We start from the raw sequence: 13,703 nt of genomic DNA on the forward strand, positions 1-13,703 counted from the left end.
AAGTGAATTAGTTTAAGGCTTTTTAAAGTTTTTTATGCAACATAGTTACTTAAGTATAATAGTTATTTCAGCAACTCACAGAGAAACAAAAAAAATCCGAATGATCAAATAAAATAATTTCATATTGAATAGAAAGAATAACATATGTATAATTATAAATCTTATATGAAGATCTTTTCATCCATATAGAACATAGTCCACAACGACGGCATTAATATTTATTTATACATTTTAACATTTATTTATTTATAGATAAATTAATGAGAAATTAATTGACAAAAAATCGCATAGAAATGATTTTATGCGATTTTTTGTCCTCCTCACTGACTTTTTTATTTGGTTAACTTTGGTTACTGCTCTTTATTCTTTCACTTGATTATTCCGGCTCAACCTTTTTCAATCTTTCACCAAGCAATCACTAATTTATCTCTTTTTCCTTCACTACGTTGTCACTTATCTCTATTTTTCTTATTGTACTATTAACCGATTCCGTGCGGATGTGGCACAACTGTGGCGGATGTGGCACAACTGTGGTGCCATGCGCACGGAATCGGTTAATGCTTTCTTTACATATCTTTCTCGTAACAAGAATCTCACCATCAATGACTCCAGAGATGTGCGCGGGCTGCGGTCCCTGCGCGCGGTGCAGGTGGTCGGGCGCGCGCGGCGGCGACACCGGCTCCGCTTTGATCTTCACGTTGCTGGGCGACGCGGCCGGCGGGGGCGTGCCGCCGCCCAGCACCGGCAGGCTGCTGCTGTGGGGACATCACACTTTAGACAGGGGAAACTGGTTGCTTACTATCAAATTGGAAAGTAAGGCTGCTGCTGTGGGGGCACCGAATTTTAGACTGGGGAAGATGGTTGCTAACTATCAAATTGGAAAGTAGCAAAATACGGGAAGCTGGTTAGTTCATATAAAATTTGAGGGTAGTAAGATTGTACGTAAGGATCGATTGTGATTGTACATACGTATGCTAATGAATCTGTAATCAACCTCAGATAAGATAAGAGTCCTATCTGAGGTCAGAGTTGCGTTGCTACCTGAGGACTAATTGTCTACCTTTGCTACGAATACAGCAGCGTTTAATACTGCTGTTATTACGTAGAAATTGGTACGGTTGTGCCTCTGGAGCTGAAGCAAAAACGATTCTAGCACCATTCAATAATATTAAACAAAAATTATGAATTAATAAATTTATATATTCATTTTTAAAACGCATAAACTTTCTTAACACTTTTTACATTAACATTGTATAATTAAAATTTGATTGAAGATTCTTTATACTAATGTATAACTCCTAAAGACTAATGAAAAGTGTAATTCTTTTATTGCAGGTCGATTTAAAAAATCGAAGTACAACGCTAGAGTTGAATAACAGGAAAAAAACTGTAATTAATTAACCCAGCGGGACACGAAGCGTTTTACTGTATTTTTAATTTTATAGCAATACACCAGCAAATAAGCAACGATCAGTGACTAATGCTTAACACATCTGTAACCAACATGTAATTATAGAGAATTGCCCTTTGTATCCTGTATTGTGCGCTATTTATTGTATGACGTGTTAAGAGTCAGTCTTAACTTCTACTATTCTTACTTTTTTTGCCACATATTTCAAGCTTATTTACAGTGTTAGTAACGTTAGCATGCTATATACATACTTAGTACCCATATATTTTAATAAAAAAATAATTATTAGAATGCCTACAATTAAAATTATAATATAGTTGTAGAGCGTTATTACTTATTACTTTCACTCGAATGTTATGTAAAATTATTTTCTTAGTTTTCCTTCGGGTTGTTAAATTCGAACACTTGGTTACATGCTCCGATAGCCGTGATCGTCTAGTGGTTAGGACCCTACGTTGTGGCCGTAGTAACCCAGGTTCGAATCCTGGTCACGGCAGCGCAAAGCTGTCTCGGCGGGGCAATATTTCTGTTTTTTTTTTCTTTTTTATTGTTTGTTTTTAGTTGCATAAAATAACTATCTTATTTATTAAAAACGTTAAGAAAGTTTTCGCAACATATTTTCTTGATATTTAACAAACTAAAGTAAAAGTTAGTTTTTAAAAATTTTACCGTCAAATTTTTGCCATATTTTAATCTGAAAATTAATTTCAAAATATATTTCCACTTTGAAAAAAAAATATTATTTTGTTTCGAAAGACAGAGGACAGAAGCGGTGCTAGCAAGAGGATCTCTGCATATAAATGCAATATGGATATGCACATTTACCATATTGCATCAACCCCAAATATATTATTGGGAGCGTGACAGGTGACAGGGGAATGATGACATTAATAATAAGTAATAAAGTAACTTTCACATTATTCTTTAAGCTATTATTTTTCTTTGTAGATTATACATAAAAGTGATTTATTTTTTATCACTTTTACGTCAATATAATTTAGATTTTGTGTCAACAAGGAAACCGGCTAAATGCACGAATTTACTGATAACATCAAGGTAGATTGGAGGAAAAGAGTTTTTGTCCTACTTTTTGATCGATTAACTTTTGTATAGAACTCAGCCGTGCGTGTCCCGTTACGGTAAATCAGTAGTATTCGAGACCTTGGGGTTAAGCGTAAAAGTAGTTATCGGGCCATGCGATATGCGGCACCGGTACACGTCATGCGTCGATTGACTTCATGAGAATACTGGAGAATTAACTAAGTATCGTCTTCTTGGTAAATAGCTTCTTTTGTTGTTGATATAATTTATAGAATCAAATGGTCGTAGTGTAATAAAAATATATAATTTGTGAAAAAAAACTAAATAGTCTTTTAATTGTAATCGAATAATAACTGCAAGACAATTTATATTTTTTGAAAAAAAAAAAGAAGTGGCGTCATATACTGAACAGGCGTAAAGGCCTATTCCAAAAATATTTGCAATAAAAATAGCGTACGACCTCACATAAAACTGCATACCTAATATATAAGGGAGGTAGATTTTAACCTAACCTGTATATTCCGAAGATATTAAAGGTAAATGAGGTTGTAAGATACGAAAAAACAATTACACAAATATACTGCATACTGCAGCCGCAAGACGCATTGTAAAGTTTAGTACGATGCAGTTGAATAACTTCGCCAGTCCACTCAATAGCTCCGGTAGCCGTGATCGTCTAGTGGTTAGGACCCTACGTTGTGGCCGTAGTAACCCAGGTTCGAATCCTGGTCACGGCAGCGAAAGCTGTCTCGGCGGAGCATATATTTTTGTTTTAGTTTTTTTATTATTTTATTTGTTAGACCAAGTTCAGATATTTTGAAAAATATTTGAATTTTAAATTTTGTTTTATGTTATAGTTTTATTAATTATGAAATGCGTACGATTTTTTTTTAAATTGCTAAAATAAATATTTTTTGTTACATTAAATCTTATTTATTTTTTATTATAGCTACTTGCATACACATATATATTAATTTTGAAATAGTAAAGTTAGTACTTCAAAGCACACTGGTTAGTGACAGTAGCAGGCTGATTTGCGGGCAATCTCTTTTACCAAAACGGTTAACCCTTAAAATTAGTAAGCAAACATCAAAAAGCATTAAATCTAAAGATAAAAAATCCAAATTGGGCACAGACAGGTACCTGTTGTGCTGTAGCGTCTGCAGCTGGTGCGCGCCCCACGACAGCCCGATGCCCATGTCCGAGCTCATGCTGTAGTCCTGTGGTCCGAAGTTGCCGAGTCCTGAGTAGCTTAGCGGGGTCTGGAAGACCATACCATACTATTAAAAAGACAAAAAAATTGTTTGTCACTGTCGTACAATAATTGCGTATCTAATTTTATTAAGATAGAGATAGGGGTTTCTCAGGGCAATATTATAGGACCACAAAGTTTTAAACTTCCAAATAATAAAACAATGAGTAGGTATGTCAGTAATATCGTACAAATGTTATTTTTGTAAAGCTTGAAATGAAAATACTGATATATTGTAGACAGGATAGAAGTCAAATCCATTTTAATAAGAAATTACGTTATATAGTTGAGGTGATGGCATTTTGTTTAAACATGTTAAAATGGAATTGGCAGCAATGTACTAAATCTTATTGATAAGTATTTATTCGTTAGAATTTATTCAATTGTCACTTTGAAATAATGGGACAGTGGATTATTCTTTTATCTATGAAAATAACTACAGTTTACTCGTAGGTATTGTTTACAAGTCACAGAAGCAATTCTCACCTCTCCAGTATACGATATGTCATCTTGCGGTGGTGGCATAGAGTTGGGTATGACGACGCGGAGGTTGTTGTGGCGTGGCGAGTGGTGTGGCGGGGGAGCGTGTGCGTGTGGCTTGTGCGGGTGTCGGTGTGGCGAGGGCGCGGGCCCCGGGGAGGGGGAGGGGGTGCACCCCGCGCCTAGTGGTGATCCGGAGCCTGCGTAGCCGTTAGACATCTCGAGCATTCCGCCGCTTGGGTATACTGGAAATAGCAACTCGGTTATAAGTAAAAATGAAGTCAAGGTAGATGAAGACGATGGAAAGGTAGATGTTAAATAATCATACTCATAATAAAATAATTGAAATATAACAAGAAATCGATGACGGAAGTCAAATTGTTCACAGTCTAGCGATGACAAATTGTAAACGGCGGAACAAATTTATGTTAGCATAAAATTAACATGATTATTAATGAAAATATTACGATCGGAAATAACACAATTTTAAGATAAGCGGAAACGGAATCCAAATTTAATTAAAATTGAAAGTATCATATTAAAAATTACTTGTTAAGAAGGAAAAGGATTTGTCTACAACAAAACATTTTAATCGACATCAAGGTCAAAAAATAAAACAAAATCATTATTTATAAGTACACATTCAAGAAAACCTTTATTTCTGTGAAAGTTGGTAAGCCATGTTACTGGAAGTTGTTAACGGTAGTTTTATATAAACAAGTTTTATAGAAATCAAAATTCATTTGTATTTAGGAAGATCGAACATTTCTTGGCAGATATGTCTTATCTAGGTTACATGAGATTATCTAGAAATTGAAAGGAAACGGCATTAACCTGATTTGCATATTGGAAGCACGTCTTAAATTGGGGCACTAGAAATAAAGATTGAATGAATTTACTTTCGGTAAAGTGGAATGACGTGATGTTTATTTACCTGAATCGGTTTCCGAAGACGAGGGCCGTGGACTGATAGAGGGGTGCATCTGTGGACTAGCTTGCAATAGTGACTGATCGTAACTGCCGACTGGAACGCTCACGGGCAGATTGTAGTTACTTCCAGTCACTCCAACGCCGACTCGGCTGCCGTTCAACTGGTTCCTTTGCATCATCATTTGGAAATCTTCGTCAATCTTGGAGTACTTGGCTTCGGTCCGTGGCGTCAGGTTGTATTCGGGCTCCGCTTCGGGGCTGTCAGGCGACATCACTCCGTTCTTGTGCTCTTTCTTCGTTAGTGCCTGTAAGTGTCAGCGAAACCAGCTCAGGTGGCTTGATGGGCCAAAAACATAGCTCCTCGACGTTATATCGCATGCATTAATTCAAGTTAAATATTAATACACCCTCTATACACACCATTAGTCTTTTCTTAGTTCTACCAAATATAATTCATTCGAAATTTAGTGTCTCAAAGTATGTAGTGGAGGGTTCAAATAAAAAGTGAAACCAAATCTACAAAGCGCTATTACTAATAAATTGTACGTGAGAATTTTTTAGCGTACATTTGTGTGTAGTGTCGAATGCAATGATACAACACTGACTTTACCCTTGTATCACAACTCGGAGTCAGGTAGGCGCGGTTAATTCAAATAAACACAAACATATTTATAAAACCCATGCTGTACAAGGAAAAAATAACATAAATATTTGGGGGTGTCTGGTCATAAACTGTTAGTATAAAACGTGTCTGGTGTTTTGTTCTTTTTCTAACAGGAAATAAACGGGTCATGCTGTCGGGTAGTGTTCTATTCTAGCGACTATACATATATTCGTGATATCCACTATGACATATTGACTTGGGGGGGCTATCTACAATATTTTATTAGTGGGGGGTTTTTGTCCGTCGGGGCGGGATTATTTTAGTAACAAATGTATAACATTAGGTTTGTTTGTGAGTAAAAGCACGCGGTTAATGGGATAAGTCAATATTGCATGGACATTGCATTGCGATCACGGGCACACAGATGACGCCGTACTTAATGTACCTCGATGATATTGCGGTTTGTCAGCGACTCGTGTGGCTCGTTGTATTCCGTGTACTTAAGTAGAACCTGCAAATTGAATAACAAATTAATTATAAAAACAAAACAAACACACACATAGATAACTAAACATAGACATACACGTACCGAGCAATACCATACGTTATTTTCAATTTTTAAGTTGCTCATTTTAAGTGACATGTACGAGAACTGTATGTCTTATGAGAAATAAAGATTCTTTAAACCTAACCTAACTTATGACGTAGGATATAAAATTTGTTGAGTACATTTTTTTAAAGGCTGAAGCAAACACCCATACAACTAGTCATTACTGCAACTCATGCAAATATTATTATGTACATTGTGTAATTTAACCCAAAGAAGATTGGGTAAGATAATAGTTGAGGACCCCTGAAGACTGAAAATTAATAGCATCATTTAAATTTTGCTATTATAATTCTGTTTAATGTTCTTTAAATATTTTTATGCATACAAACATACAGTAATTAAATATAATAATGACTATTAGAAAAGTAAGTCAAAATGGAAATATAACTTTATAGTACCTAAATGCAAATTTAAACTAAGCTAAATATGCAAATGGGAGAGTTCAAATGTTGTAAGTATATGTATGATGAATGCGGCGAAGAAATAAACAATTACTTTGATTAATAACATTAGATACCGTTTGAAAGTACCCAAATTTAGATTGTACTACTTTAAACCAGATTACAATAAAGTAAGTTTAGTTTAAGTCATTATTTGAAATTTATAAAATTGGAAGTAGTAAAAGTAAATACACTGTAATGAAATATAATATTGGTTTGTTTCGCAAAATGAAAATATCATTATTATATAAATTGGTAGGCACTAAAACTTTTGTAATTAAATTTTCCGTATTCCTCTTTCACCTACTGAATGTAATTAAATATTTTAAAATTAATAAAACCTGCAAAAAAGGAGGTCATAATGTTTATTGACCACATTTCCTATGCGCTGTTCAGGTATTCGTAATAATTGAAAATATTAACAAATATTGCATATGCAAACGAAAGGCGTAAGAAAAAATTCAATGTTTTCAATTGTGCGATTGTAATGATAATTTGATAACAAGGTAGCAAGTAAAAATGTGTGCAATTCCTATTGCATCAGAACACAACAACATAATACTGCTATATGAGGCAAATAAGTTTGGCAGTGGCATCAGAGTCGTACTACCAAGGGTTCCTTGTGTGTATACAATTTAAGTAATGCTAATCATGGAATGGAATCTTACCTTGTCCATGTCTGTGCTGGCATACTGGTAGAGTTTGTTATTAGAGCTGAAGATGATGAGGGCAATCTCGCAATCGCAGAGCACGCTGAGCTCGTAAGCCTTCTTCATCACCCCGAATTTGCGCTTGTTGAACGTCACCTGGAATTTTATTAAAGAAATATTAGTATTCGTTGCTTTAGTCCTGTTTTATCTTACTGGCTATAGCTTAAATCTTTTACTAGAACTTAAGATGTGAGCTGTTGGTCAACTATATTATTTCTTCAGATCATATGAGTTTCTCATAAAGAAATTGTACTTAATTTTACTGGTTCTACAATAAATATAACCAGCATTTTATTATTTCTGCACTCGGATCGCTTTCAACGATTAGGACAGCCCAGGAACATGTCCCTTTGGCAAAGGGAGATCTTCCGACCGACCGTGTTCTGGCGGTGTAAGTTCATAGATTGTAAGAGTATATATGCTAGATGTTGAGAAAACTTCGACAGCGTGATTCATAATACGTGTAGCGCCATCTCTTGGCGAGTATCGGGAAATCGCACACCCCAATTTGGATTTGTTTTGTGGGGGAAGATTAGTTAAGATTTATAATATAGGCATAACTACAGTGGCAACTACGTAACGGTAGTTTTATTTCTGTCTGTAATAATTCTATTGTGGTTTAAAACATGCTGTCCGATGATATTAAACGGAAGAGCCGACTTTACGTGGCCTCGGCTGAACATGACCAATCTATTAACACTTGTATATCTTTGCCTATCTACCAGTTCTTTAAAATTTTCATATTTCATTTAATTACCAAAATTGGTGTATAACTTTATCTAAAGATTTAATAATAATCTTGTAATATTCAAACAAGGTAGAATATAAACAATAAATTACTTAATATCATAGACAAATTTCATAGAATATCGTGGGATATTGTTACATCGAACTATCAGAGAAATTACACTGAATATGATTGGATTTTCTAATATTGAAGTAAAAATACTAGTATGTTCTTAGAATTCTATAACACTATACATACAGTAACACTATACATACAGTTTGGAGAAAACTTTAGTTACGCGGTCGATCTTCCATTTACTTTCAAACAACGATTCCTTCGTCGAAGTCTTGACTTGTCGAATACAAAGTAAGCTCTACTTTAATATGTTATATGGACATTATATAAAAGGAATTTATTGACGGTAAACACTGAAAGTTAATTAAAGGTATGTGAAGTCTATCAATACGCACTTGGCCAGCGCGGTGGACTATGGCCTAATCCTTCTCATAATGAGAGGAGACCCGTGCCCTGCAGTGGGACAGTAATGGGTTGTTAACGTCCATGTTTAAGCCTCCGTTGTCTGTCCATCTTCAACCGTAATAGAAAAATACTTTTTTTTTTAAATTTACAGGTTTTTACAAGTTACTGCTATTTTCCGGCATTTCGGTTCATTTTTAAACTGTTTCATATTTGTGCAAAAAGAACCTTGCGCAGTAGTGGAACATAAACACCCTTGCAACTAATTAATGGTATTAAAATATTATCTTCTACTTAAAAAAGTAATTAAATTATTTAATTATAATTAATGCGTTTAACGATAACGTGTAAAGCAATTAATATCAACTTATTCATAAAGTTCATGTAAAGGGTCTTTGAATAAAATATAGTAATAAACAAAACGCATTACATGATGGGCCTGATTTACGGGCCAATTCACATTATAATGGATTCTGGACCAGAATCTATTTGACTGCATGTCAACTCCCTCTTATATGCCCCTTATCCATATTGCCTTGTTTGATACACGAGGTATTTCAAAGAACAATTATCCAGTAAGAAGTGGTTCTTGCCACCTATGGACATCTTTAATCATACAAATGGGTTTAGAGTCTGATCCGCAGATGTGTTTTTACACGTAAAGATTCAGTTTGAACTCATTTAATTGTTCTCCTGAGGTATTCTCTGAGCACTAAGACAAGGGCGCTTCTAAAGAGATCCAAATAAAATCTTAAAAGAGCTCTTCTTCAAAGCCGGCGACCTTTCTGGTGTTGCAAATGTCTAATGGCGGAGGTGACTACTAGACGATCGTAACTTTCAAACCAAAACTAAAACATAAGTAGATGTAGCTTTTGTACCTAACAGTACTTCTTCTAGGTACTAAGTAATTGGCACAGACATGAGTTGATACAGAGTAAGTGGAGTTAGACCCTAAGCTGTGGAAAATGTTATTGCACCCATTTTATTAGGTCACGGACATCGGCATTAATTAGTGGGGTTCGTTGTCATTACTGGCAGCAATGCAATTTAAAATTCATAACACTAACAAGTACAGCGGTTATCATTTATGCGGTTAACTTCATATTAATTTTCCTTAAAACAATACGCCATTACATTAAATCAACCTTTTAATGTAAATACCTATATTATACCTGTTTTTGTTGTAATTTAAATACAGTATACAGTATAGTATAACTCATAAGATATCCTCTGTTATTTACATATTTATATGAGCATAACACGAGGATAAATAATGAATAAATTTTAGTATTTTTTGCGGTATGTATTTCGCAAAAAATGAATGTTTTGTTGGATTTAATTAGAGAAACGAAGCGTACAGTTTGTAATGGGAAATGTGGAATAGACGAGCGCATATATCACTACCTACATCTACATTACATATACTCATATCAAGCTTGGATGAGTTCACAACACACAATAAATATTTATTAATTGAACTGGTAATTAAAAAAGTATAAAAGTACCCTACAGTAACATTTATAAGAAAGTCTTTACATAATGAAAATCTGCTTCAATTTGTTTGTTACTAAAACTTGACGAGTAATTGATGGATTAACTTGAAATTTATACAAAATACCACAATTTTATTTAAGAGTGTTTTTATACTTTTATCCCGAATTTCTCACGGGAATATCAGACGAGGTCTCGCCATAAGGTGGCACGGTTTTAGCCAGTATTTTAAAAACCTCCTTAGCAGATGCTCATGATAATGTATCGTAGATTAATTGTAGATAGACGAATATGACTTTTGTCTAGACATTATAAAAATGTTTTGTATTGTACATTATAAAAATCGTCATAAGTATTATTGATATCGCAACCTCCACGTCCGGGACATAATAACTACCTATAACCCCCGTAATCCCCAAGTTTTGCAAAACAAGTCGGTATGAAGTGGAATTTCCCTTACCACATCAGTATGTTATGGCATTAGTAATTATTTTGGAAAATAAATTAAATTGATATATAACAAATATTATTAATTTTTTTGCTTATCTTTTAATACCAATTAATTATTTTGACAAAATATTATTGTAACAAAATAAATTACATAAGCCACAAAACTATAAAAATACACATATTCCGGTGCAATAAATATTTTCTTTTGTTGAAGCTGCTCAAAGCCTGTTTCTCAGTTTCGTTCATTCGTTCGGTTGCCATGCATGCAAAAAACAAGTACTTACTCAGATTTTTGCATATAATATCTAGACCAATGCACCATAACATAATTAGTACTATTATTTTAAGGCTGTCCTTTAAATAGTCCACGCGTATACTTTCTAACAATCTTCTTCTTCTTTCTTTTTTTTGTAAAAATGCAAATTAAACTAGATCAGGGGAATCAAAACGTTCGTAAGACCTTCACGTCACCATTTCAGCGTCTGACTGCCCTATTACAGGACCACCCTAAAAGACCTTCGTCTCCGAACTTCCGCGTACTTTCCGTGAGTGACTCGTAACTTTTAATGGGTCCGTTTATAGTGGTTAAGGGCGCTACACTGTAATCGTATAATTAATAAATTACAAGCGGGTGCGGTCATTGTCCTCAGATAATGTTCTGCAGTAGATACGCCACATCTGTTAGGTCAGATCGCTAAGGTCATTTCACCCTTTGCAACCTTGTGTTTAATGACACTTTGCGCCCATATTGTTCAGTCGGCGCCAATATTATTGTCCGTATGATAGACTTATCTTTACATCTTTGCTATTCTGCTATGCGGTGTTCTTAAGTTGTTTAATTTGATAAAACTCAAATAAAATTTTCGCACGATAAATTTATTTTTAAATTGTCGTTCCACTATCGTAGCAATATAAAAAGGAAACTAAAAAAAATAAAATGTAATTTACATTTTTATTTTTTTTATTAAATTTATTTTTAAGTATGTTGATGTTCAGTTATTATTATCTGGAATTTGATTATATGATGAAAGGATTAACGGAATAAAAGATACAAAAAATATTTCAATTTAATCCATACTGTAGAAAAGTTGTTCGTTACAATTCCTCACTTCAAAATATTTTATATTATTTATAATTAACATAAATAATTAGTAACACACTGGTCCTATTTAATCGTAAGCTGATCATTAATAATACAAATAAGTAAAATACCATATACACTGACCTGCCGATTCCGTTCATCCGTGATCCGAGATATTTGTATTTTCTTCCGACCCATGGTGGCAGCAATCTTGGAAGGGGGTGAAGGGAGCGGGGCTACAACGAAATGCCGGCGGGCTGGCTACTTGACGTCAACAGCTACCTGCTGGCAAAAGATACAATGTCGTTAGCATCGGCAAAAGATATAATAAGATCGTGGAAATACAAATGGACGTTTTAAACAGTATAATATGGCAGAAGATACAATATCTACCATGTATCAAAATGTTACATGGTAAGTGCAAAGGAAACTTTTAAGTAACTAAGTTATGGGTCACAGTTTAAACCATAGACTTAGATTTTTTTCGCTACGCTATCCTATATCTATGGTTTAAACAACTAAATATACTACTTTATAAATAAATTATTTTATCGAGCCGTCATATATTTTCATTATGTAATTTAATTCTGAAAACTTTACACTATTTTGATTAAAAACTACAGAAAACAAATTTAACGGCGATGTTACTATACTGTAGTAACACTAAAATTGAAGGTAGTCCACAAAATACCCATTTCGTGACAATTAATAACATATTTTTGAAATGCATTTCCTTTACTCTTGGGGATATCCCAAAAGTAAAGGAAATGGCATAATATGTCAATTAAAGAATAAAGTAAAATATAATAAATCTTAAAGGTCTTAAATTATGTTGTAAATTAACATAAATTTGTTAAAAAGTAGTTTAATTTCACAGTTTTCATGCCACACTGCATCACGTGGGCTCGCACAAGTATTTTAAATTACGGATTTGCATAACAAACACGTTATCGGCGATGCGACCCCATTTTTTGCAAAAACCCCTATCTCATCCTGTAACCTCATGTTGAATATTTTAATAATTATGTCGGTAGAACTTTTATTGTATGCTTGAATGTATTGATACCACCACCACACTTAAACTGGTAATGTTGGTACAACAAGAACTCGCGGTATACTTTTTACTTATACAATTTTTTCCTATAAGTTCGAAATTCAAGAGGTTTTATAGTTCCCGCCAAACTACTAGTCCGCTCTGAAGTTGTTGCGAACAGGTGTAGTCATACAACTTGCTATGGTGACTCGATTCATTTCTATATTCAGAGTGGACTATCAGTTTTACGTGGATTTATACCTAAATATATCGTCAAATTTGGAACTTTGGTAGGCAATTAATTGGTTAAAATATATTATTACTAACTAGCATGAAATAATGTGAGACAAAATTATTATTTTTTCTTAATGACGACATCTTTTGTGTTCTCATTATCACAGAATACTTTAGTTAAAGTAAATCTGCCCTACAGGTATTATAAAAAGTGTATCAAAAGCGTCCGTACATCGTACACGAGTAACTACATAACATAGGGGTAGGTCACAAAGATTTGCATAACAACCCCCTTATCAGGAACGTGACCCCGTTTTTACGAAAACGACTTCTAAGATTACTGCTGCTTTCAACTTACATTTGTTAGGTACAAAAATAAATCAGAAGTACATGGGAATATCCTTAATCTAGCTTTTTATCGAACAATTTATATATTTATTTATTTCCATAGAATTATTTTTACAGTCTACTGCCGAATAGAACATTTCTATATTCCGTGAGCATTCACTTATTGAAAATGTTTTTTTTTTTATTTTTAAAGTATTAAGAAAGTATTCTTGCCTTAACATAAAATAATAAAGATAAATTAATTTATTTATGTTCATAATGAGTTGAAATTAGTATGTATGATTGTATGATTATATGTATATTGTATATGACTAGAATATATGAAACAATATTATTGATATGGCTTAAAGTTCAAGTTTACTTCTTTTTTCTAAATTATCTATC

The 13,703-nt window shown here is 33.8% G+C and overlaps 1 protein-coding gene and 2 non-coding genes across 12 annotated transcripts in view; 2 read left to right on the top strand and 1 right to left on the bottom strand.

Annotated features, from left to right (window-relative positions):
- Mef2 (myocyte enhancer factor 2) overlaps positions 1-13,703 on the bottom strand; it is an 89,119-nt gene that overhangs the window by 5,349 nt on the left and 70,067 nt on the right. Inside the window, exons 2-8 of one of the 10 annotated variants that reach the window (XM_073090325.1) lie at positions 11,849-11,986; positions 7,437-7,574; positions 6,164-6,229; positions 5,119-5,419; positions 4,191-4,429; positions 3,590-3,732; positions 598-755 (exon numbers count right to left, since the gene is read on the bottom strand). In XM_073090325.1, coding sequence (XP_072946426.1) covers positions 598-755; positions 3,590-3,732; positions 4,191-4,429; positions 5,119-5,419; positions 6,164-6,229; positions 7,437-7,574; positions 11,849-11,902 — 1,099 coding nt within the window. In that variant the 5' untranslated portion in view covers positions 11,903-11,986. Of the gene's footprint in view, positions 1-597; positions 756-3,589; positions 3,733-4,190; positions 4,430-5,118; positions 5,420-6,163; positions 6,230-7,436; positions 7,575-11,848; positions 11,990-13,703 lie in introns of those variants that run through there. The other 9 variants (XM_073090333.1, XM_073090316.1, XM_073090347.1 and 6 more) reach the window with 9 other exon arrangements.
- TRNAH-GUG (transfer RNA histidin (anticodon GUG)) lies at positions 1,836-1,907 on the top strand. The gene has a single exon. It is a non-coding gene; the product is annotated as a tRNA-His (tRNA).
- Positions 3,118-3,189, top strand: TRNAH-GUG (transfer RNA histidin (anticodon GUG)). Its single transcript has one exon. It is a non-coding gene; the product is annotated as a tRNA-His (tRNA).

This window comes from Epargyreus clarus, unplaced genomic scaffold (genome assembly GCF_041222505.1).
Source record: "Epargyreus clarus isolate Ecla_fem2 unplaced genomic scaffold, WU_Ecla_fem_2.2 ptg000003l, whole genome shotgun sequence".
Classification (NCBI taxonomy): Eukaryota; Metazoa; Arthropoda; class Insecta; order Lepidoptera; family Hesperiidae; genus Epargyreus; species Epargyreus clarus.